Source organism: Pecten maximus, chromosome 6 (genome assembly GCF_902652985.1).
Source record: "Pecten maximus chromosome 6, xPecMax1.1, whole genome shotgun sequence".
NCBI classification, from domain to species: Eukaryota; Metazoa; Mollusca; class Bivalvia; order Pectinida; family Pectinidae; genus Pecten; species Pecten maximus.
In genome coordinates, this window is record NC_047020.1 from 33,791,568 (window position 1) to 33,817,519 (window position 25,952).

General features: G+C 35.5%; 1 protein-coding gene across 1 annotated transcript; it reads right to left on the reverse strand.

The window, feature by feature from the left end:
• Nucleotides 1-1,585: 1,585 nt before the first annotated feature.
• LOC117329591 (inverted formin-2-like) lies at nucleotides 1,586-25,930 on the reverse strand. The gene is made up of 17 exons (XM_033887601.1): nucleotides 25,813-25,930; nucleotides 24,011-24,432; nucleotides 22,855-22,970; nucleotides 22,035-22,194; nucleotides 21,653-21,726; nucleotides 20,910-21,011; nucleotides 19,853-19,935; nucleotides 17,600-18,135; nucleotides 15,682-15,800; nucleotides 15,016-15,180; nucleotides 13,551-13,808; nucleotides 12,477-12,655; nucleotides 11,770-11,890; nucleotides 10,462-10,626; nucleotides 9,890-9,995; nucleotides 9,010-9,261; nucleotides 1,586-7,912 (listed from the first exon to the last, which is right to left on the reverse strand). The coding sequence occupies exons 2-17, from the start codon at nucleotides 24,369-24,371 to the stop codon at nucleotides 7,215-7,217; spliced, it is 3,495 nt and encodes a 1,164-aa protein (XP_033743492.1). The 5' UTR covers nucleotides 24,372-24,432; nucleotides 25,813-25,930; the 3' UTR covers nucleotides 1,586-7,214.
• Between the last annotated feature and the right edge of the window lie 22 nt (nucleotides 25,931-25,952).

Genomic DNA, 25,952 nt, shown 5'->3' on the forward strand with positions numbered 1-25,952 from the left:
ATTGTCACAATGGCCAAGACTAACTGGGGACGAAGGATTGTCACAATAGCCAGACTAACTTGGGACAAGGATCGTCACAATAGTCAGGCTAACTGGGGACGAGGATTGTCACAATAGCCAGACTAACTAGGGACGAGGATCGTCACAATAGCAATACTAACTGGGGACGAGGATTGTCACAATAGCCAGACTAACTTGGGACGAGGATTGTCACAATAGCCAGACTAACTTGGGACGAGGATCGTCACAATAGTCAGGCTAACTGGGGACGAGGATTGTCACAATTGTCAGACTAACTAGGGACGAGGATCGTCACAATAGCAAGACTAACTGTGGACGAGGATTGCCACAATAGTCATACTAACTAGGAATGAGGTTTGTTACAATGGTCGGACTAAACAGGGACGAGGATCGTCACAGTGGTCAGATTAACTGGAGACAAGAATTGTCACAATAGTCAAACTACCTGGGGACGAGGATCGTCACAATAGTCAGCCTAATTAGGGACGAGGATCGTCACAAGTAAATCCAATAGGGGACGATCATCACAATAGCCAGACTAACTGGGAACAAGAATCGCCACAATGGTCAGACTAACAGGTGACTAGGATCGTCATAATAGTCAGGCTAACTGGGGACGAGGATTGTCACAATAGCTAGACTAACAGGTGACTAGGATCGTCATAATAGCCAGACTAACTGGGAGCAAGAATCGCCACAATGGTCAGACTAACAGGTGACTAGGATCGTCATAATAGTCAGACTAACTGGGGACGAGGATTGTCACAATAGACAGACTAACTGGGGACGAGGATCGTCACAATAGACAGGCTAACTGGGGACGAGGATCGTCACAATAGTCAGGCTAACTGGTGACTAGGATCGTCACATTAGTCAGTCTAACAGGGGCCGAGTTGCCTCACAGTCAGTCTAGCTGAAGCCACATGGAATGTCCCTACAATAGGACTATCCTATGTCCAGAATTATGACAATAGTGTGGTAACAATAAAATCGCCAGTCTACTGTAAACTGAAACTAGTCTAGATAAGTCAAGTTTCAATATTGTCAAATAAAATACAACAGACAAATGAGTACACACTGGTCAATTCAAGGTCAAGCTCTCAAAGATAAAGGCAACTTTAATATACTGATGTGTGGTCAAGTCAATGCCCAGTCCACTGCTGGTCCAAACACCAAGTTATTAACAGTCAGCTTGTGGACAAATCCATTCAGTCTACAAACTGTTATAATGAATACTTAAGTGATCAATCAAATGGCCTACAGGCCAGTCTACGAACTCAAACTGGACAACGGTCTGTCTGTGTTCAAAAATCTTACTGATACATATGATGTAAGGGAAGTAACTCTGGTTAATTATACGTGTATAAAGATATGCTTAATTTAGAATGTTACTACCATTGTATATAAAATTACATTAAATTATATCCTGTTTAATATAATATAGATATATATTTATAACCATATAGAGACAAAAATTGTTAAATATTTTAACATAGTTATATGTTTTGTAATTATGAAACCCTGTTATCAATGTTTAAATATATAGTATAAAATCCACACAGTGTTAATGTATTATTATATAGGTATCACACTTATATATGTATAAATACATTGGTAGGTTTAATGTGTTTAAAAATTGTATATAAAAGTAATTATTTCAGTAATGGCATATAACGCAATTACAGTGTATATAGAAATGTTATACAACATTTTTTTGATTTTCTGTCAACATCTACTAAAATGTATTTTTCCAACAAATGTACAGCATTCATCAAAAAATCATATACGAGACACATTTGATTATATTGAGAAAAGTTATACCGAGACACGTTATTTGCTGCCATTTTTCTGCCGATTTAGAAAATGCACAAAAACGTTTTACAATAAAAGTTCAAAAAAATCAATCCGACAAGAAAAATTGATCTATTAACAACAAAATTAATACTGTTGAATTGTGAAATAATCATGATTCCTAATACAATAGTAAGCATGTCGAACAATGAATAGTTCTTATAAAGACAATACCAACACAGAACAAAGGGACCATACAATACACCTAATTATACAATACTACGTCAGTTTTTCATTATATAGTGTATAGTGTAATATGATTTCTTGTAAACATGAACTTAAAAAAAAAAGTTTTGAAAATGACGTAATTTTTTCTTACCAAATACATCAGCTTCTAAAAATTACCTCCAAAATATCACAATGGAATCAAAATTTTTAGTGAAATACCCTGAATTTCAAAAATCTTTAATCAAAAAACGTCCTTCTACACTATAAATAGTTTTACTTTTTTAAGAAATTTTAGGGTAATTATATATCATACATCATGATGTATACTATGTGAATCTTTCATCCCTTTTGTGGTGAAATGGGTACGTTGAGTCTTTGTCGACTGAATAATATTCTCTGATGATGGAGATTCCTCATCCTAACTGAAAATTTCATTTTAAACCCTCATAAAAATCCTACACAATGACACAGGTATCTAGAGAAAACCTAAGTGAATTGTTAGCTTACTAATAAAAATTCTGCATTATGTATTTTATGTGTTCAGACAACAAACATTTCACAAAGTAAATATATATCACAACCTCTATATCACCAAAATGACACACAAAATTGCACAAAACAAAACAGATATTAAATGAAATAATGAAAATAGCAGTATGAGTGAAACTGAACAGAAAAAGGGATGAGGTGTCAAAACTACATGGCAAGAAAATGTGCTGAAACCTAAGTCTATATACTGTATATTTACCAATCTGGAGAAGTTGTCTCCCTTTTTATTTTGCATTGTTTTAATCTTTATCATTCTGTAATTCTTGCTTTATCAATCTATATAAAAAGAAGTTACCAATTTATGCCAGCATGCAAATTTCTTAAAAATAAATTTACCCAAAATGAAAATTTCCCAATTAACTCTAGATAAAATTTGATCGGGTACCCTTCTTAGTGTAGCAGGCTAGGAGTGAAAATTCAAAAATAGAATCAACTTGTGGAATTCTGTTGAAACCATCTTACTAACAAATCAACGAGAATTCAAATTCTGTAGTCTATGTATTTTTTTCAGATGATCAAATCCAATTCATTAAGCAACTTTAACTGATAAGAAATTTTAACTGAAATGATTAAATTATCTTAGCTACAAAAAGTCATTAGCAAAATGTGTATCCCAAGGCACTATTTCATAAGCAACCATCATCTACAAATAGCTTTTTCCTTTTCTTTCTTTTTTTCTCTTTCTTCATGTTCTTAATCTAGCATTTCAAGTCTGATAATTCATGTCCTACTAATAAAAAACACTCTTCTCCTCCCATTATTATTCTTTATCTAAAAGGACAGCTCTAAAAATTTCCATGAACTTAAATCCGCACTGAGGAAAAAAAATGCACATTGTTTTTAAATGAATCCATATTCCATCTTGTTATCAATTAAAGATAGAAATTGTCACATGATCAGAAGATTTTTATAAAAGAAAAAAAAATTATCAAGAATTAAACAAATATTGATGGGGTGGCTGGGTTATCAGAACCAATATTTTTAAATATATAAATGGAAATGGACAAGTGATTGGAATGTGATGGCGGTAATACAGTATACAATAATTATCACATTCTGTACAAAAACTACAACACAGAAAACAAAGGTCAGTGAAAGCACCTATAGTGTGTGAAAGACTATCATGTAAAACAAACCACTCCAAAGCTAATACTGTATTTATCCTGTAGTAAGCCAGGAGACAAACAGATATACTTAGACTATACCGTATTTATCCTGTAGTAAGCCCAGATATACTTAGACTAAATCGTATTTATCCTGTAGTAAGCCCAGATATACTTAGACTATACCGTATTTATCCTGTAGTAAGCCCAGATAAACTTAGACCATACTGTATTTATCCTGTAGTAAACCCAGATAAACTTAGAATATACCGTATTTATCCTATAGTAAGCCCAGATAAACTTAGACTAAATCGTATTTATCCTGTAGTAAGCCCAGATATACTTAGCCTTACCGTATTTATCCTGTAGTAAGCCCAGATAAACTTAGACTATACCGTATTTATCCTGTAGTAAGCCCAGATATACTTAGACTATACCATATTTATCCTGTAGTAAGCCCAGATATACTTAGACTTACCGTATTTATCCTGTAGTAAGCCCAGATATACTTAGACTATACTGTATGTATCCTGTAGTAAGCCCAGGAGACAAACAGATAAACTTAGCCTTATCGTATTTATCCTATAGTAAGCCCAGATATACTTAGACTATACCGTATTTATCCTGTAGTAAGCCCAGATAAACTTAAGACTATACCGTATTTATCCTGTAGTAAGCCCAGGAGACAAACAGAAACTTAGCCTTACCGTATTTATCATGTAGTAAGCCCAGATAAACTTAGACTATACCGTATTTATCCTGTAGTAAGCCCAGATAAACTTAAGACTATACCGTATTTATCCTGTAGTGCCCCCAGATAAACTTAGACTATACCATATGTATCCTGTAGTAAGCCCAGGAGACAAACAGATAAACTTAGACTATACCGTATTTATCCTGTAGTTAGCCCAGATATACTTAGACTATACCATATTTATCCTGTAGTTAACCCAGATAAACTTAGACTTACCGTATTTATCCTGTAGTAAGCCCAGATATACTTAGACTATACCATATTTATCCTGTAGTAAGCCCAGATAAACTTAGAATATACCGTATTCATCCTGTAGTAAGCCCAGATATACTTAGACTATACCATATTTATCCTGTAGTAAGCCCAGATAAACTTAGAATATACCGTATTTATCCTATAGTAAGCCCAGATAAACTTAGAATATACCGTATTTATCCTATAGTAAGCCCAGATAAACTTAGACTAAATCGTATTTATCCTATAGTAAGCCCAGATAAACTTAGAATATACCGTATTCATCCTGTAGTAAGCCCAGATATACTTAGACTATACCATATTTATCCTGTAGTAAGCCCAGATAAACTTAGACTATACCATATTTATCCTGTAGTAAGCCCAGATATACTTAGACTATACCGTATTTATCCTGTAGTTAGCCCAGGAGACAAACAGATAAACTTAGACTATACTGTAGTTATCCTGTAGTTAACCCAGATAAACTTATTGTAGTAGACTTTACCATATTTATCCTGTAGTTAACCCAGATAAACTTAGACTTTACTGTATTTATCCTATAGTGAGCCGAGACAAACTCAGACAATACCGTATTTATCCTTAGTAAGCCAAGATAAACTTAGACCATACTGTAAGCCCAGAGGACAAACACACAAACTTAGACATACTGTATTTATCTTTAAGTAAATCCAGGAGACAAACACATAAATTTAGACATACCATAATTATTCTGTAGTTAGCCAAGGGGACAAACACACATATTTTGATTTAAAGCAGAGTTGCCTTATTACAGGACAATGCTAGCAATTTAACACGGCTTGGCTTATTTCCAGGCATGGACATGTCTATTTTTTATACCAGGCATGGGCTTATTACCAGACATGGGCTTATTTCTGGATAAATACAATACTAACAAATATAATTACAGTTATGTACATGTGCACTGACTGACTACAACGCCAAAAAAAAAAATGCACCTAAACGTTGGTGACTGTCACAACCATTAGATAACAACTGTGCATACAAAAATCATTTTGATTCCATGTCTAACTATCTTAAAATATTTCATTTTAAAACTTGTAACTTCTATATAACGTTAACATTACTCAATGAGGAAAAATATGTAAAACAAAATTTATGCCAGGAAATTTAAGTGTACTTTGATTCTCATCTAAGCCAGAACCGATATGATCCAGATTGGCGATTTGATTGGTTTCGCAGTAACCTGATTTCCTTTTTTAATGAACATAGATATAAATAGATGTTTCCCATTTACATTTTTGAAAAAGAAAACTTATAAGAGTTATCAAATATTTTAACAATGGTGATAATAATTCAAAGATTTTTATTTTTTAACTTTTTTTTTCAGAGACATTTTTAGAAAACATTATGGCAAAAAAATGACTAGATGATCACTAGCGATAGTAAAAATTACCACGCAATGTAAGCCCTATATACACTTTATCTACTTACTACGCACAGGGACTTGTCACAAATTCCCTTGTGCTAAGTCCCTGTGTTACTACACTGAACACATTATGGTGTATGTCTTTACAGAAACACCTGCAAAAGACATGTTGAACAAATATATCAGGCCAGTTTTAATTAAATGTTTGTTTCTCAAACTGGCTTAGGATTTCAAGTTTGCTTGGTAGGTAGGAAAAATATTTTATATTATTTTTAAAAAATATTAAATTAATTTCAAACAATAATTTGATACAATTTTGTGAACTTTGATGCATGGTAATACATACACTACATTGTACTAGATGGGTTATGTTTCCAATGATTTTGGTGGGAAAAAAAAGATAAGAAAGGATTTTTCCTTAGTTCTTCGGTTAGAGACAAACAAGCAATATTTCACTTAAGACCTGATTGAACACATGTAACAGATATCAAACAAGATAATGCATCTACTGAGCAAATGCTTTCTGAAACCATACAAAGACAATCTTAGTCCTAGATTTAATTTAGAAAGAGAAAGTGAGCACTTGTAAATTGCAACAAAAAATAAATAAAAATACACACATAATAAAATAATAGGCACCTGTAGGGTAAGGTCCACACTTCAGATATTTAACTATCACAAATGTGGACTCTGTTTACTAATTGTGACTGCTTTCATGCAAGCACAGCTCTGAAGATTTTTGCAAACAAATCCATTTTGGGAAAATATTCTACTAAAGCATATTCAAGATATTCAATTTTAAGCCAGATACTTAAATATTGCACCATAGCGTACCAAGGTTATAATTGTATTCAAGGAATTCCAAGTTTATTATTCTGAATACAGATGTGACAGTGATCTGCTGAGAGGGATTATCCCTGGAGGAGTTACCTCCCTTTACTTGATAGGAAACATGTCTATTAAATTGTGTTTGTAAAACATCTATAAATGCATGTAACATGAGACTTATTTTCCTTTTGAGGCTCTGAGTTTGTTGTGTTTAATTTTCCGGAGCTCTTGTACAGCAAACTTTTTGTCGACTGACGATAACCGTTGTGACATACGCTCAACCACTGCTATATTCTCTTTAGTTTTCTGATGTCAACGACGATGTCGTCTTCCTTCGCCCAAACATCCTGAAGCCCTCTTTCTGACTCTTTGTATTAGATGACACAGCAGATCCTGGGGTATTATACACATTCTTGGGTTTCAGTACTGCACGAGATATTTTGTTGAAAAAGTTAGAAACCGATGATCTCTTTTCTGGTCTTTTTACCTCCATGTCCTTAGTATCCATACAGCTTTTCATGTCGGGCAAAAGTTCAGACAGTGGCAACTTCAAAATCGGCCCATCTTCTACAGAACAAACGTTATCTTCTTTCATTTCCTTCTGTTGTTCCTCAAATAGTTTAACATCCTCTCTGTCTACAAATCTTCCATGATTTTCAAGATTTAGCGTCGAGATAGCACACATACTCTCAGGCTCGGCCAACGGAGCTGCAACGTCTTCATGTATCGACTCCTGGTGTCGTAACTCTTCATACTGCATCCATTTTTCCGTCGTGACAATAGAATTTGCCAGATCACTACGGCTTCTATTGTGGCCCTGATGCTTGGTTTGTTTTTTCACCATGTCCAAACGACGATCTGCGAATGGTTCCAAACTATTTGCCACAGTTTTTGGTACCACCCAGTTTTTGGGTTCCTCGTCGTAATTTTCAATGCAGTCTTTAGAGAATTCTATAGTGATGTCCTGCTGTGAATCATCTGCCAGTATATCAGCCTCTGCAGTAGATATATATACACAAATGTTAAAGTTACAAGCAACATGTGTATAATGTGAAACTACTCTATAAAATGATCAAATTTTGTTTATAATTATGTTGAATGGATTAACTATTTGTAAAACCTCTTTAGAAATGACCCTAGGAAATAACCTAGTAAGTTTATGAACTATCCAGTCTGATGCTAAAGCAATACTGAACTTTAGTACATCACATGACAGAATACTGGCTTCCCATTGGCCACATCCATGGTTACTATGAGGATACTGGTACACTCTCCTCCTTTTGATATCAAACTTGGTGGGAGATTGAATGTGAATCTATTGTGAATAATTGAATATACATATGTATCAATGTTACATTCTACACTGTGTTTACAGTGAGGGTCATGCGTGGGGTGACTATAGGGCATTGAGTATATCAAGTAACATTCAAGCTTTTGCAGTTGTGTTGAGTACTATTTGATAAATAATTCATCTTCATTTGAACTGGTGAATTAGAACATGAATGGCATAACTGTTGTGCTGGACAATGACGTCAAAAAGACCTGATGCTGACAGGTCCTCCAGTGAATATTCAGGTGAGTATTGATCATAGCAAATTTAACTGTAAACGTGATGTACTAAAAACAAATATTGCCTTCTTTTGACGACACGATGGTCTGATAGTGTCTTCAGATGGAATATTATTGTAAAATGGGTCTGAAGAAGAGAATTTATGGATAAAACATGACCTAGACTTTCCACATTCATCCCATTTACGAACAATGAACTGTCATCAAGAATTGTCATTTGCATTCTTTGGTTGCTAAGGAAACAGACATTTTCAAAAGCTCCAAAACACTTTTCAACCACTGTGAAGTTAAAGATAAGGGCTATTCCAATAAAACATCTATCCTACCCCAGGACTTCAGGTATTGTTAAGGGGTACCGCCAATAGAATTTATTTAATAAATTACAAAGAACTAATAGGAAGGAAGTCCAACCATGGATAGAAGTGATTAATTTTGGGGCCCTTGGGTAGGGTAGATATTTTAATGAAATAGCCCTAAACACTTTTTCAAGATATATCATGAATCTTATTCAAAATATGGTGTACCTGAGCTTGTGCGCGGTCCAACGGTCTTGCTGGGCGGGGGGGTGAGGAAGTCTTCGTCCATAGCCTCACAGGTAGGTCGCATCGGGAAGGGACTACCAACAAAACTGATGTCGCTGAACTCCATCGGATCCATGTCCATGTCAGGAGTGTGAGCCTCTAGTGTCACAGCTGGACGGAAATTACCTCGGTGAAGGTCATCCAGTATCTTCTCTAGGATTTTGTTTCTGTCCTCCATCATAGAAGAGCTCGCACCTGTAGAACATTCCAGAATATTAATCAGAAGAATAAGTAAAGGTAAAGATCATAAAAGAGAATTAAATAAATAATGGTTTAAATATATTATGAAAGACATGCAACATAGGACTGTATGATCTGCCAATCTGTAAACTTTATCTAATTAACAACTTATACCATTTTATATAAATCACTCTTGTTGAACCGGATGGAATCGCACGAGAAGTCTTAGTGTGGAAGGAAAATGGAGCACCCTGAGAAAACCCATGTGGTTGGGTAGGGGATCCCATACCTTTTCACCTGCAATTGGGGAATCAAACTGCTATTTTGTAATCTATCCTAAAGGTCTAAAGTGAATGATATAAAGTATATGTACTTGTATCTTGTTTCATAAAATCTTATTGAAAGAGTATGGAGTATTACTGATGGTAAACCCCCTGTCTACAGATGGATGATCAGCCATATACATTATCTTGGTTTCATAATGGGGAGGGGAGATTATGATAAAGATGCATAATTTTTGGAGAACTCATAATTCTACTTGATTTGCATTAAAGCTATTGCAGATATGTATACATGGAAGATACAGAATCATCTCAATGTTTTTATCTATTGTCTAAATATATCTATATAGAGTTGTATGTACCTGCATCTTTACCAAACTCCAAGGAAAGCAATCTGTTCTTTGTCATGGATTTCAGGTCGGCTTTCTTTCTAGCCAACTGGTTCTGTTTATGTAAACATTCATTTTCCTGTAAAGACGAATAATGTATCTTACAACTATGAACCAAACTAATTTATTGCCACAACTTGACCTATCCGGTAGAATATCATTAATTACTTGCTAACATATTTATCGAGATCTGTGACAGTGATTTGTAAAAACAGTATTGCATTCCTTACCTTCAGGATGATCAAATCTTCTGACACTTCAGCATAATATTTAATCTACTTTTTGACACATCCTGACCTTCAGTGTGACATTAATCTAACTTTTGACACATCTTGACCTTCAGTGTGACCTTTAATCTAATTTTTGACACATAAAGACCTTTAGTGACCTTCAATCTAACTTTTGACACATACTGACCTTCAATCTAACTTTTGACACATACTGACCTTCAGTGTGACCTTTAATATAACTTTTGACACATACTGACCTTCAGTGTGACCTTTAACCCCACTTTTGACCCATCCTGACTGTGACATTTAACCTACCTTTTGACATTTCTTGACCTGTCTACAGAATGCATGTAGACACTTGAGTGTAGACTCCAGCTCAAACTGGCCAAGATCCTCACACAGATAGTGGGCCAGGTGTTGTGTGGACTCCCGCAGGGTGTTAGTGGATGTTTGTATGTCTCTTAGCTCCTCTTTCACTTCCTACAAAAATAAATACTAAATTACAGAAAATAGAAAACAGAACGGATATAGTTGCTTGCTATTTACATAGCTAATAATAGAAAGATTTCACACAAAAAAGAAGGTATTTTAGCATTGCCGTGCAGAGCATAAATTTAAACCAAGTTCCATAATAATAAAGGATATTAAAAAGCCTTATTTTTTGGAAACTATCAACTAGTCAAAGTCATATGCAGAGGTGCCAACAATGATTAATTGAAAAGAGGAAGGTTTTCGAGCGGAGCGAGAAAAAAAAAAATTTCAGGGGGTGTGGGGGCCGACGAGGCCCCCAGACGCTGACGGGTTTCAAGTGTCCGGAAATGCATTCTGGGCATAAGCAGCACACAATTCAGATAATTTGGTTTGGGAAAATAACTCAAATATATGTTTAAAAAAATAAGAAATGTTAATTTTATTTAGTTTTACCTTGATATAGTCTGTCTGTGATTTCAGTGCTTCGTATGTATGATGTCATTTTCCCCACCGTGTGCAATGCTAAAATCACAATTGCAAGTAACACATCTTGCAGTATATTCATCCCGATCGGATTGAACAATAAAAGGAAAACGCTCCTTGTATTCAGATTTAAATCTCTGGTTCCATTGCGACTTAACTTTTTTCTTTGGTGTTACTGATTTTACGGTTTCGTCTTCAGCTGTCAGACTACGTTTTTCCGCCATTTTGATAAACTTGGGAAGACCATTCATGATCGTTCATATGCTTGAAAATGATGTATAAATAATACTAATGGTGACAAACGCACAGGAGATCGAGAGCGCGGATTCTAACAGATCTAGTGGAAACGGACATCAGAATTCCGGATTTAGGAAACATTTCGATTTTTTTTTATAAAATCGTACAAAAGTCATGAAAAAGCGGAAGGCGTATTTTATACCTAAAAATCGTAAGGATTACGCCAAAAGAGGAAGGGTTGGCACCTCTGCATATGCTAATTTGTTTAACTCTGAAATTGTTCAATATACAGGTACATGTATAGTGCAGGATTTAATTAAAACCAGATAACATCTATGCAATAGTGAAGGAAAGAAATCCCGACCATCAGAAAAGAAGATTTACACAGGGAAGCTGTAAGCCCTGATGAATCAAGATGATTTCTGGACTTACCTCAATAAAAGTATGGAATCTGGCCTTCATGCGGTAGTCGCCATATGCCAGAAGTTGGACAAAGGAACACAGTTGTTTGTTAAACTTAGAGATCTCCCCCTTCATGTCAAACAGTGAGGAACTGTGAAGGTAATAAAAAAGGTTTTTTTAACAAATTCATTTTGGTTTGGTTTGGTTTGTTTTGTTTAACGTCCTATTAACAGCCAGGGTCATTTAAGGACGTGCTTGGTTTTAGAGGTGGAGGAAAGCTGGAGAACCCCGAGAAAAACCACTGGCCTAAGGTCAGTACTTGGCAACTGCCCCACATTGGTTTTCAAAGTCGTAACCCCAAGGTGGAGGGCTAGTGATAAAGTGTCGGGACACCTTAACCACTCAGCCACCACAGGCCCTTATATAACAAGCACACAGGTTATCGCTAAAGCAATGAATGTCCCCAAATGGCCTCCCCTAAAAATAGTAACAGTGACCTTGACCTTGACCAAAAAACCCTGAAACACAAAGGTGTCCGAGATATTATAGTCCTTTATCATTATTTGACAGCTAACTGTCTAGTGTAGGGCCAGAGCATACTACTGTATGAAAATTATTTTCTATTAATACAGTCAGTTATCTCCCCTTGTACCTGACAGCTAGATGTCCAGTGCAGGGCCAAACCATGCCACTGTATTAAAATTATTTCCAATCTTTCAAGTTATCTCCACTTGTACCTGACAGCCTTTTCCAGAGGGAGCAGGTCATCAATAAACTGCAGCATGGCCTTGTCCTTTTCCTCGGCCATCTTGATGACATGGTGGAGCAGGGATCGATTGGGCACGGAAGACTTGACGTCAATTAGGCGTTCCAAACTGGACATCTTAAATCCCATGGCATCTCCATGAAGACATCCCTGAAATCATTGTGATATATTATGTGTACAGTAGTAGTATCTTAAATTACTCTAAGGAAAAGGTAAAAGTTACAAGAAATTTTGCACTTGCCAAAATCAGGCAAGTAGTCACCAATATTTACTTGCCCAAAGACCAAACCTATACCAGCCCTTGATTTTTTCTTGCCATGGATGATGTGTAACCAAAACTCCAACAAGCGTAGCACTCATGGACAACACACATATCAATACCATACAGTGGGGGAAGTAGAATTAGTGTATTAGTACTTTCCACAAAAAGTGTAAAAGTTGTGTCAGAAATAGCAGTTATATATCTTATAACTCGCTAGGTTAACTATTTTGGCTTAGTAGTGATTGGAATCAGTTTCACTTTCAGAATTAATAATCGGAAACACAAAATTGATCAACTGTCGATTATAATCAGTTTTCTAAATTTAGCACACAATTGCCCTTTTGTAGAAAATTTATGTACATCCCAAGTATATTTATTACACGTCTTAGGCTTTGTAATCACTATTTTTAATATTGATCACAAACAAAGCATTTTAAACAGTTGCTAATATATCTAAATCCCCTTAATCACTTGTAACTGACTAATGAAAATATTGATAAAATATAAGGTCAACTAGTTCTCCAATTGCTTTTCAAAATCGTCACCAATGATTATTATCTGAAATTTCATATTTTGCTCTCACTAATTAATGTGTCATTTGCAAAATCCTAATAAGATAAGTTTATTTTGGAGCAGATTTGATTTTATTTGAAAATTGATGTTCTTGAAGAAGATTTGTAATTTATACCTGGACATGTACTGTATTAATATGGTCCTTTCATATCCAGTTACAGATTGAAAGCAAAAAGAGGATGATGAAGCAACAAAAAAGGAAACACTTACGTGGTTCAGGAAATTACCAATTTGTAGGACAAAGTGCATAAACTCTTTGAGGTCCCCATTCTGCATGATCTTTTTACACATCATTATCATCACATTAAGTGAGCTCTTCAGTTTCTGGAGGCTAGAAGTGTACTCTGCCTTGGTAAGGTGTCCCTGTATGAGGATTTCGTAGTCGGGAATATCCGCCAGAAGAAGCACAAACTGTTCTGGCATTCCAAGGTCATGTCTCTGACCGTCAAAGCACTGTAGAGTGGCAATCTGGAAATATTTTCAGGTTCATTTAGTTTTTATGAAAACTATATTAGTTACTTCAAATAATACAATCCTATATGTAACAGTATATATGATTTGTATTGTGATGTTGTGTGTAAGTACTTGAATATTAATTAAATATTTTTAAACTAATACAATGCTCTGTTCTAAGCATGTATATCTGTAACATATACTATAGTTAGAGGTGTAAGAATTCACTAGCTCTACTAGGAATCTCGTCCTGATCACCTGAGAATGTAGCATGGCATTATACGATACATGTTGCAAAGTCTATTGATTTTATTTCAAATTACTTTGAACATTTCAGCTGCATTTGATAAAATCCATGAATTGGGTTGTGGTATAGCACATTATCTGTCTACCAACTTCCTGGGGTCGGGGTATACGCAGTATCTGTCTACCAACCTCCAGGGGTCGGGGTATACACATTATCTGTCTACCAACCTCCTGGGGTCGGGGTATAGCAGAGGAGCTGTGTATCTACCTCCTGGGGTCAGGGTATACACAGTATCTGTCTACCAACCTCCTGGGGTCGGGGTATAGCAGAGCAGCTGTGTATCTACCTCCTAGGGTCGGGGTATACACAGTATCTGTCTACCTATCTCCTGGGGTCGGGGTATAGCAGAGTATCTGCCTACCTATCTCCTGGGGTCGGGGTATAGCAGAGAAGCTGTGTACCTACCTCCTGGGGTCGGGTATACACAGTATCTGTCTACCAACCTCCTGGGGTCGGGGTATAGCAGAGCAGCTGTGTATCTACCTCCTAGGGTCGGGGTATACACAGTATCTGCCTACCTATCTCCTGGGGTCGGGGTATAGCAGAGAAGCTGTGTACCTACCTCCTGGGGTCGGGTATAGCAGAGAAGCTGTGTACCTATCTCCTGGGGTCGGGGTATAGCAGAGTAGCTGTATACCTACCTCCTGGGGTCGGGGTATAGTAGAGTAGCTGTGTATCTACCTCCTGGGGTCGGGGTATACACAGTATCTGTCTACCAACCTCCTTGGGTCGGGGTATAGTAGAGAAGCTGTGTACCTACCTCCTGGGGTCGGGGTATTGCAGAGTAGCTGTGTACCGACCTCCTGGGGTCGGGGTATAGCAGAGTAGCTGTATACCTACCTCCTAGGGGTGGGGTATAGCACAATAACTGTCTTCCCCTAGGGTTGGACTGTATAAGAGAAGCTGTTTACTTACCTCCTGGGGTTGGGGTAGCACTTGAAGGAGGTACCGGAGGGTTGGCAGATTGACGACTACAGAGTTCCCTGTTTCCAGGCTCTGTATCAATTCCTCAGCACTGATCTCCATCCGACCCAGAAACAAGTTCAAGTTTCTCCGAGTCTGTGGGCTCAGTATGATCACCTGTTCAACACAAATAGATTTTGTCTTATTTTAACTAATAGTTATAAGCATAAAGTACACACAACGTACATTAATTTTGTATATTCCATAAAGGTATTAATGGTAATTTTTACCTCATTTGTACCATTACAAACAAACTGTATCATTAATTTTACCTCACTGACAGATGACGTTTTGACAGGTGACAAGTGTAATCAATGATTGCAAAGCTCACCGGCAGCAGCAATCACACTATGTATTCATTTTTTATGTATGTATAAGCAAGTCATTTTGAAATTGTACATCACATAACATCACTCCTAGACCACTTGTAGATGTATAAACCAAATAAGAAGGGTGTAATGTGTATACTTTTGGACTTACATGCTTTCCAAACACTTACCCCAAAACCTTTTAAGTCATGGGGTGGGACGCTAACACCAATGCCGGAAGTAGTAGTACAGCATCAGCTCCCGGCTACTCATAACAGGTGAGCTAATAACTACATCATTAATTTTTTACCTCATTCATATCACCATCCTTTCCCACTTGTACATGGAAGTGTCGCTCCAACTCATCAAAGTCCGGAGACAGTCTCGGATTCCCACCAGATGGCATCCATACACTGTCCTTATGTTGGTCTACAGAGTAAATAACAGGGCATAGTTATAATACATAGCTTTAACAAAGCAGTAAAAATCACATTACAGATTACTGTATAAAGTACAGAACTGTTTAACAGGCTAGGCTATATTATACCAACATTCCCACAAATTTGTAAAAAGGTTCCACAAGATGTGCTATGTTTCAGAATATGATGGAATGGACAGAACACAGGCATGCACAACACTATACAAGCAACATCCCCCAAATTCAGGGACATAAATATATGGGGCAGGTCCTACTATTGCATTCTTAAGAATTACAAAAAAATCCAATCAAAGCATGGAAGTCAAAGAAGAAGAATCAATGACAAAAGCTGCTTTTATACATTATAAATTATCAAAATATTATAAAAGAATTGTGTGTGTGATCAGATACACTTTCTTTAATATCTTTAAGAATCAAATTGTAAAGAAATCCATTTGAAGAGTATGTATAGGTAAGTTATCAAATAAGAAAAAATAGGTGGTATTCCTGGGAAACCTTTTAGAGAAAGTCTTTAATAACATACATGGATGTATAAATACAGTTTCTTTTAAAGAAAGAAAAAAAATACACAGTAATGAAAAAAAAATTTAAGTTGGCAAAGTAGGGATTGCTGTTACGACAGGAAAGATGGAGCTGTAATTATATTATTTAGCTCGAACCAAAAATCACATGTATGTGTGCACATTGATTTTTTTCCTGTTCAGCTGATTGACATTTTTCCAGGAAAAGAAAACTAATTTTCTACCTGCCATGAAAAAGGCATTGATTTCTTGTGATTTTTTGAAAATCAGTTCTCTGTAATCAAGCTGTGAAACTCATTTAGCTGGTGTACATTTTTTTTCTGCAGAATGTTTGTGCAAACAATTTACCAAAATTCAATTTAGAATGATTACCAATGGATCTATTTACACATGCTTCTTCTTAAACCTGATTACAAAAGCCTATCTTGTTACCGTAGATACAGAACAGAGGTGATTCACCAACATTCAATTTCAACTGTTGACCTTGATTCTGTCAAATTTACCACCTAAATAATGCTGTGTACAAAATTATCTATAAAATACTAAGATCATGTTTTTTTAACAGGAAGGAGTAAAATTGAATTTTTTGAAAACATTCTCTCACATTCGTATGTTATACAAGACGTTCATCTTATATTATAGCACAGCTATACCAGTCTATCCTCTTTCATATTATAGTCAAAGACAGTAGCCAAAATGTTTCCCTCCTTTATCGGATCATATCAGAGATAGGCCCATCCCCCACTTTTGCCCATTTTCAGTGAACTAGACTCCTGGAGTTATACCCAGTAAAATATGGCAGTTAACTGTGATGTAATATCATATGCCCTCACATTTATGTGAAGAATTGCCCTGGTGAATTCTAACTACCTTGTAATTTAAAAGTCTTCAATTAGACAGATCTTTAAGAGATCAAGTTCTATAGTCTCATTTTTTATTCTTTGTAATTTAAATATTCATATATTAATGGATTTATTCATATATTCAAATATTAATTGATTTATTAAAATATTAAATGGTTTATTCATACATAATTAATTCATTGATTCATTGATTTATTCAACGGGTTTTATGTCTGCTATTATGACTGTTTTGCAGATGACATGCATTAATGAGGAAGTTTTTTCAAGATATTAATTACATTTGCTGTCTGGATGAGCCATTTAAATTCACTTGCGCGATGCACCCAAGGCCTAAGGAATTACTTGAACTTATAGGATATTTTCTAATACATAACAAAGAGAAATTTATATCAAAAATGTACAAACCAACAGTATTGTCTCTGAGTCTGAGCCAGGAGAAGTGTTTTAACGTCTTGCGAGGCTGAGGAGTCGGTGCTTTCTTGATTTGGTACCTGCGCTGTAGGGCCGACTTGTTGGTAGGTGTATCTACACCGAGACTCAACTCCTTCTCACCAAGAAATACGTTATCATAATGGCTAAGGTCCAGTGATTCCAGCATATTATTTCTATATGCGACCTTTGACCTTTCATCACTACTGTTAGTCAACTCGACGCCAGTATCGTTTTCACACTTGTTGAGGTCTTGGTTCGGCGATAGGTGACTTGACGAGGTTAACTGTGACATACCCTTGATATCAGTTGACTTCGTCATCGACCCTGCCTTTGGCATAAAATCTGACTGCAGTTGATAGTTGGTTATGTACTGTAGGCCAAGGTCACAGTCGTCTGGTAGAAGGTCAAGGGCCAGTTTGTCATTCTTGGAACATGATTGGACTTCGTCGTAGCCACAGGTGTGAATAGCTTGGTGGACCAGATTGTCTATGTTTTTCCAAAGCTTTGTGCTACACCAAAAACAATTAGTCAACATATGATAAATACAAAATTAAACCTGCACAAGGGATTAACTTATAGCCTCTCACTCAAAGAAACTGGGCAATAAAACATTTTTTTGTAATTTCATTAACAGATGGAATATTAGGAGTTAAACACTAAAAAAGAGGTAGATGCAGATCAAAATATAGTTTAAGCACTGATACCTCAAAAAGCCAGGTAACATTACATTTCTCAAATCACCAAAGTTAAAATGATCTCAAATGTAAAATTGACAGTCAGAACTTATCTTATATACTGAATATCTATACTTGATGAATATTTTAATGAATATTTATACTTTATGAATATTTAAATAATCAACTTGATGAATATTTAAATAATCAACTTGATGAATATTTAAATATTTACACCTGATGAATACCTAATGAATATTTATTATTTATCCTTGATGAATCATACACATTACTGTATATATAGATGAAAATTATTTATGCATGACAGATGAATATCAACACATGAATATTAACTTGATGAAGTAGTAGGATGAACAAAGAAGAAGATGGAATACCAGCCTGGTATTAAATGAATGAATTCACAAATAGATGTATTGATGTAATACCCAGCAATGATTGACAAAACTTGTTATTACAGTGAGACAACACTATAAATACAATGAACAGAAATGCACTGATGTATATTCCAGATAAATAAAGTAATAAATTCGGTGTTAAATCATGGATTATATATTATATCTGCGTCCCCATATCAATATAGGCATTTATAAATTACATCTCCGTCCCCATATCAACATAGGCATATATCTCAAGACATTGTTAAGCTATTATAAATAGAACCATACACCACTGGACAACTACATACCATATACTAGCACTTCAACTAAATCATAGAAAAATAGGTTTCAAACAACCCCTTTTGGATACTTTTGAAACATGTCAAGTTTCACAGATCTAGTTTAAAGGAATTATTTTTTTAATCAATCTATATAAATTTAACAGATCTAGTTTAAAGTTAATATTTCTATTGAATGCATTATAAAAACTTTCATGTCATTATTCATGAATAAATTATGCCTCCATATTTTAGAAGAAAATTTTCTGTGAGGAAAAAATAGCTCTAATTCTGTTGCCTTCTTCAGAGATGTACAAAATATAGAAGTACAAATCATCAAAAGTGACCAAAGACTTCAGGAGTAATCCAAAAAGTAAAAATTAACCATGTTATTTCATATACACATTGTATGGGCAACAACCCCTAAATGCAGTTTTATACAACAAATGATATTTTCTCTAGAAAAAGGTATTATTACACATACAATGTACATTATTTTGTATTCTATTACATGTTCTATACATTTTTTTCAGAATTAATGTACTTTATCCACAGAAAAAAATATTAAATCTTGAGATCTAAGCATTTATTGTTGTGAGAGGATGTAAAAATCATGTTGCTACAGATACCATTTAAAACACCTTGTATACATTAATTTACCACACTAATCAATATTATATATAAAACAATTGTTTGGTTGTTATTTTTCCATAATCAATAGGTATATGAATATTCCTGGTATCCACAGAATCAAGTCAATTTGAAATACGGCTATCAACATTAGAAACTTAGTTGTTATAATTTCAATCAATAGATGGATTAGTTATTTACTATGCTGCCCAACCTAGAACAATTAACACAATATCTCCTTCTTACCTGTTTTTGTTATAGACACTGTCTATTGCCAGAAGATCTTGCAGAATATTCACAAAGGAAACCATTTTTGGAGTTCCAAATATCTAAAACAAGAAATTATTTTTAACACATCAATCTGTTTAACATTTAAAGCAGTCTATAAATTGATGAAACTGTAGACTATCTTATAAACACATTGAAACAGTGAATGCTATTCCTTTAAAGGTTTCTTTTCATTTAAGAAAGAATCCTGCAAAATTTTGTTTTACCATCCACACTTTCACTCACATCAATTAAATCATTTAAACACACAGTATAATTGAGACCATTCAGGGAATCACAGATACCCCCTCCTACCAATAGATGAAGGTCAAAAGGGATAGGTCAAAGTGACATACTTTTGATACATGACGACACCCCTTTGATAACTAATAGATTTTTACCCAGGTTTTATGCTGTAGAATTCTGCTACCCTGCAGACAAACATTAAAAAGAATTTAAAAAAGAAATCATATTTTTTTTTAAACGAACCTCAAAAACATACCTGCGCACTATACACGAGTGTGCACTATATGTGAACATTTTTACAGTAGGTGGGTGACCTCGTGCCCAGAAAAGTATGAATTGTAGGAGAAAGAGAAGAGCCCGGACAAGCTTAGGGCCTGTTCGTTTATGCGGACAAACTGGTTCGTCAGTTTTTAAATGTTATATTTTAAACATATATCTTGACAGACCTGCAAATATTAATACATGACTTGAGAGTCTTTGCCAAGGCTCGTCTGAAAACAATATAAAATTACCAGGTCCGTCTTTATTTCATTAACAAACAACACCGGTCCAACTGGACCAACCGTTTGGACCGCAAAAACGTAAAAAATCAGTGCAGAAGGATAAGGGTCACAATGCAATCCTATAGTCCTACTCTGGGGCACAGGGGAGGCAATATTAATATTTTTCTGACGGAATTTTCTACAATTCACATATTCCAACATTTTCTACATAAACTGCAGCAAAACAAAGACCGAATGAGACTTTTATAGGTCTTTTTTACATATCTAGACCAGAGTTAAACCTTTACCTTGCTCTGTATCAGATCCACCAAGTCCTCCGGACTGTTAAAGTCTACAAAGTTATCCTGACACAATGCTTCCTCGTCCGCATGCTTCTTTTCATGGAATACCTGACAGGTAATAAAAACAACAATTACAAATATATATGTCATGGGTGTGTTTTACTGAAGTAACACTCAGTTGACCATGTGTAAGACGAGTTTTTAAGCTCAACATGTTATCAAGTATAAATAAAGACCATTATTATTATTTATAACCTGAGTATTACACAACTGTCGCTAACAAAGTGTATTACCCGAGTATTACACACCTGTCGCTAACAAAGTATATTACACGAGTATTACACACCTGTCCCTAACAATGTATATTACTTGAGAATTACACACCTGTCGCTAACAAAGTATATTACCTGAGTATTACACACCTGTCACTAACAAAGTATATTACCTGAGTATTACACACCTGTCACTAACAAAGTATATTACCCGAGTATTACACACCTGTCACTAGCAAAGTATATTACCCGAGTGTTACACACCTGTCGCTAACAAAGTATATTACCTGAGTATTACACACCTGTCACTAACAAAGTATATTACCTGAGTATTACACACCTGTCCCTAACAAAGTATATTACTCGAGTGTTACACACCTGTCGCTGACAAAGTGTATTACCTGAATATTACACACCTGTCACTTACAAAGTACATTACTGGAGTATCACACACCTGTCCCTAACATGGTATATTACCTGAAGTTGAAGGTGAAGGTCATCATCAGCTTCCTCTTTTCTCAGAAACGTCAGGACATCAAGAAAATTCAGCCCTGGAGAGATAAACCATATAGATATCCAACAAACTCTAAACAGTTGACACAAAAACTGGGCTGTTTGTCAATTGACATCCAAAAATGGCTGAATATATTGCATATATATATATACTAACGTCATATTACATAGATACAAACAAAAAAATAGTCTTTCATTATGTACATGATGTTTTACCCTGAGGAAACCCTCAACAGAGTCTGACGTATTTATCAAACCGTCCCCATCCTTCTTACCCACTTATGCTACATCAGCTGCCAGAGAGGTTCTGTACCTAAATGACATCAGTTAGTAAACAAGCTCCTACCAACAAACTCGTTCCTGAGACGATTGCGTTCCACCATGTCCGGGGTACAGTTTAGGATAGTGTTGACAAAAGTCAGTATGGCCGTCTTGTAGGACACAGTCTCTGCTGACTTGAGTTCATGGATCACAACGCTAAATCGATGAGTCTGGTCCATTTCTTTCTGTTGAAGGTAATGGATGTATATATTATGTACATGTTCAGCATTTCATTTTTATCTCACAATTAATTATCCATCTGCAAGTGAAACATTACATAAATTACATTTATTGACATTTCTCCATGCTAACTTATATACATGGACTCTTAAACAATTTCTGATTGGAATATATGAACATAAAATTGGTAAAATCGATAAAATCTCACTAGGGGAAGAAGCCTATATTTGGCCCCAAATGTACTGTACCCCAAAATTGTCAATGTAAGTATGCAATTTTAATTGTTACAATGATTTGTTAATATTAACTTTTTTGTTATATCAGTGTTTGCACTTAATATTGATATTGTCTCATTTCTAGTGATTATCTAATGAAATTTTTAATTGTTTTACATTATTTGCATTAATTAGAATGTCAGGTAAACATATTGGAGTAATTTATTCCCATTCTTTATTGAATAATATTCTTTATTTCTTTTTTAAAAGCAATGTTAAAACCTGGAAAAATGTGTCTTCAAACTTTTTAAAGGTGTAGCTTCCTTTAGGTATAAGAAGACATGTGCCTGCACTATGATTTGAAAACCTGGATATTTTTGTTAACTATTATAGCTCAAAACAATAGCTAAATTCCAATTATTCAATATTATTGGAAGATTTGAGTTTTACCTGAAAGTAGCCAAGTGCGGAGAGGACAGCCTCGTAACCAAGGTTACTGTAGACACAGATGGCCGACATCATCTCAAAGATCTGTTTCTTGGGTAAGGTGTTACTAATGTTCAAAGCTGAAAAGAGAAAGTTACTTTGAAATATTTCTAAATATGTTATTATCTACTCAAATAAAATATATGCGAGTCAAATAACAAATTAGGAATTAATTTCATGTAAAAAAATATTGAGAAATCTATGTGCAATTTATGCACTAATCAAGACTGGCATTATCATGCAGACGATCAGAAACAGAGACAAAAATACAAATATGTATCACTATGTAACATTTGTATTCCACTAACTTAGTCTATATATGATAACCAAAAAGTCAAAATGCTAATTGTTTACTTAACTCACTATTGTTAAAATGTAAAGTCAAAAATGTTGAACTTTCTGATGAGGGCATATTCATACTTAAATTCATTGGAGTTGAATTATTAATAAATTTCAAGAATATGACAGTTTTATTAATAAATAGTTACAACTTGGGCCAAAGCAGACTCATCTTCGCTAGCCAAGGCTTCTGATTACGTTACACTCCACGAACCCTTGGCGGATATAGTCGTGTTCAAACCGTCGCGCCCTGGAATCCCAGGGCAACCAATCAAATCGCGTTTTACATTCTGGCTTGGTTTCGCAGTAAACAAAAAATGCGGCACCCAGTACAGAGCTACATTGCCGACTATGTCATGGCATTTTACCTAAATACAAAAATCACAATCTTTGGGGGAACATTCGCAGTGTTTGATCAATTCATATAAGTCATTGATCACATATCTCATCGAAATGACACCAAACCTCGATGTGTGTTTGTAAACATCACCGATGAAGTAAATCGGTAACGCTTGTTTTGATTGGTCGAAAATTTCATGCGTGAAGGGTGGTAATTTCGAATCACCGCTAGAGGGCCAGAACTGACGCCTATATCTGCCAAGGGTTCGTGGAGTGTAACGTAATCAGAAGCCTTGGCTAGCGAAGATGAAGCAGACTTTGCTGTTGACATTTTTTCAACTACTTCTCAGTCTCCTTCATATTCTATATATATAGTTACCATCAATATACACACACAAGCTTTGACACAAATAAATACTAATTATTCAATGAATATACAAACCTAGGGCTAACTTGGAGGTGTACCCATCATTTTTTATCATGAAATCCAATCCTACATGGGTATTCAATATATTCCGGATACATGATATACAGTCAAGCTGGAAGATGGCATCGGAAAAACTTGTGAAACCTCGACCAGTCATCTGACAGAGGGAGGTCAGTAGACTTTGTAGACCATCTAAGTCCAGAAATTCTTGTAGCCATACCTCGCTGCTCGACTCAAGTCTCATTCTCAGTGCATAAAACATCTGCACTGATGGAGCACTGTGGGAAAGCAGGATACATTTCTCTGGATTTCCTCGTCTCATTTGGATTTCCAACTCTGTCATGGAGCGTTCCAAGTCGCTACGCCTTCGTGTCATTTTGGGTTACTTGCAGCAAGCTAAGGATTGTTGTGTTGTCACATTTTTCTTCTTGACCAGCCTATATGATATTGAAATCAACATATAAAATAATTTGTGTTAAACTGATATGTAGTCAAAGTGTCAGGTTCATAAATACATAAGAAATAAACTAGCTACATTTATATCACCATGAATTAATCTTGATTTATCATTTAACCTAAATATATAAATAAACCAGAAATGGACATCTACGTACCATATATAATTCTATTTCAATCTACAGTAATTCTTACCTTATATATATAGTTATTCCCCACATAGTTTAATTTATTGGCCTATGTAACAAAAGCAGATGACTAGTATGATTGTACAGGTCAAGATTTTGAAGTTACTCTATCAATTCTATATATTATCTACATGTGTACGTGATTGTCCTTAAAAAGACCTGTGATAAGCAGAAGTGAGAACAGGTGATGGTCAGACCCCCCTATTACACCCTGATAACTTCAATCATATCGAGTACAATATGACTTGACAATAGTTTATACCAGTAAATTGATTTAAAGTCATCGTCCATCAGTGATAGCACAATGATTATTATTATCCTCAACAAGCCATGATGGAATGTACCCAAATTCAGACACTTCACTTGAGTCACATGTACACTTCAAAGATTGAGACACTGACAAGCACGTGTACCGCCCTTTAATTACGCACAGGTAGCATATGGGCTGTTCACTCAACCGTGTCAATCAATCACGTATCATGAAAGGTGTGAAGCCATCAGTTACGTAATCAGACTTCCCTGAAGCCACGACAAACTAATTACGGGCAACTGTGCTGCCGCAGGTAAAATAAAGGCCTCCGGTCATTTAACGGACTGGATAAGACAGGGCTTTAGTTCTGTTTACACATTTATGTAAATAACTTTCGGTGCACTTATATAATTACAGACAAACAATGAAACGATCTGTGGGGATTTGTCAATATAAGTAACAAAATAAACAGGCGTACATCAGATGTCCATCATGATCAGTAAAATGGCCATCACAATAAAGTGTAATTTTGCATATTATTTTATCACTCTCTGATCAGACTGAAGATATCATTAGACTCGATTCGAATACTACAGTCTAGCCTCTAGGATCCTCAGCCAAAGCAGAGTCCGATTCAGTCGTATGGATTTTATATTCATTAGCAAAAATAAACAAAAGCCCAAATTCCAGAAGAGAATATAATTATTGTTTATGTTGTATAAATAATACGTCATACAATTTAGATAAACATGTCGATTAAGGACAATTCTTGAACATATGATTTGATTCTGATTATGATTTACACCAAAACTGATTCTGATGCAAATGAACAGCTGATCCTGAAAGGGAGCCAAAACTGAAACTGATTAACTGTCATCAACTATGTATGATTACTGCACATTTAGGCTAAATGTCTGGCTTACCTTAGCCTGCCTCTCGTTGTGTTTCCCGCGCAGTCTGTTCTGATCATTTGATTGCAGACCAGAAGCATTAATCAAACATCCCAGAGGTGAGTCATGTTTGACACATATCGTTAGTTGAAAATCGCGCGGAAAAGTGGCAT

Bases quoted from the DNA above. Each gene is read 5' to 3' on its own strand.
- LOC117329591 (XM_033887601.1), bottom strand. From the start codon at position 24,371: ATGACACGAAGGCGTAGCGACTTGGAACGCTCCATGACAGAGTTGGAA. The intron at 18,136-19,852 runs GTAAGAAGGAGA...TTTTTGGTGTAG, and splicing joins AGTGTCTATAACAAAAACAG to CACAAAGCTTTGGAAAAACA. The intron at 9,996-10,461 runs GTAGGTTAAATG...TCGTCTTTACAG, and splicing joins AGGTCAAGAAATGTCAAAAG to GAAAATGAATGTTTACATAA.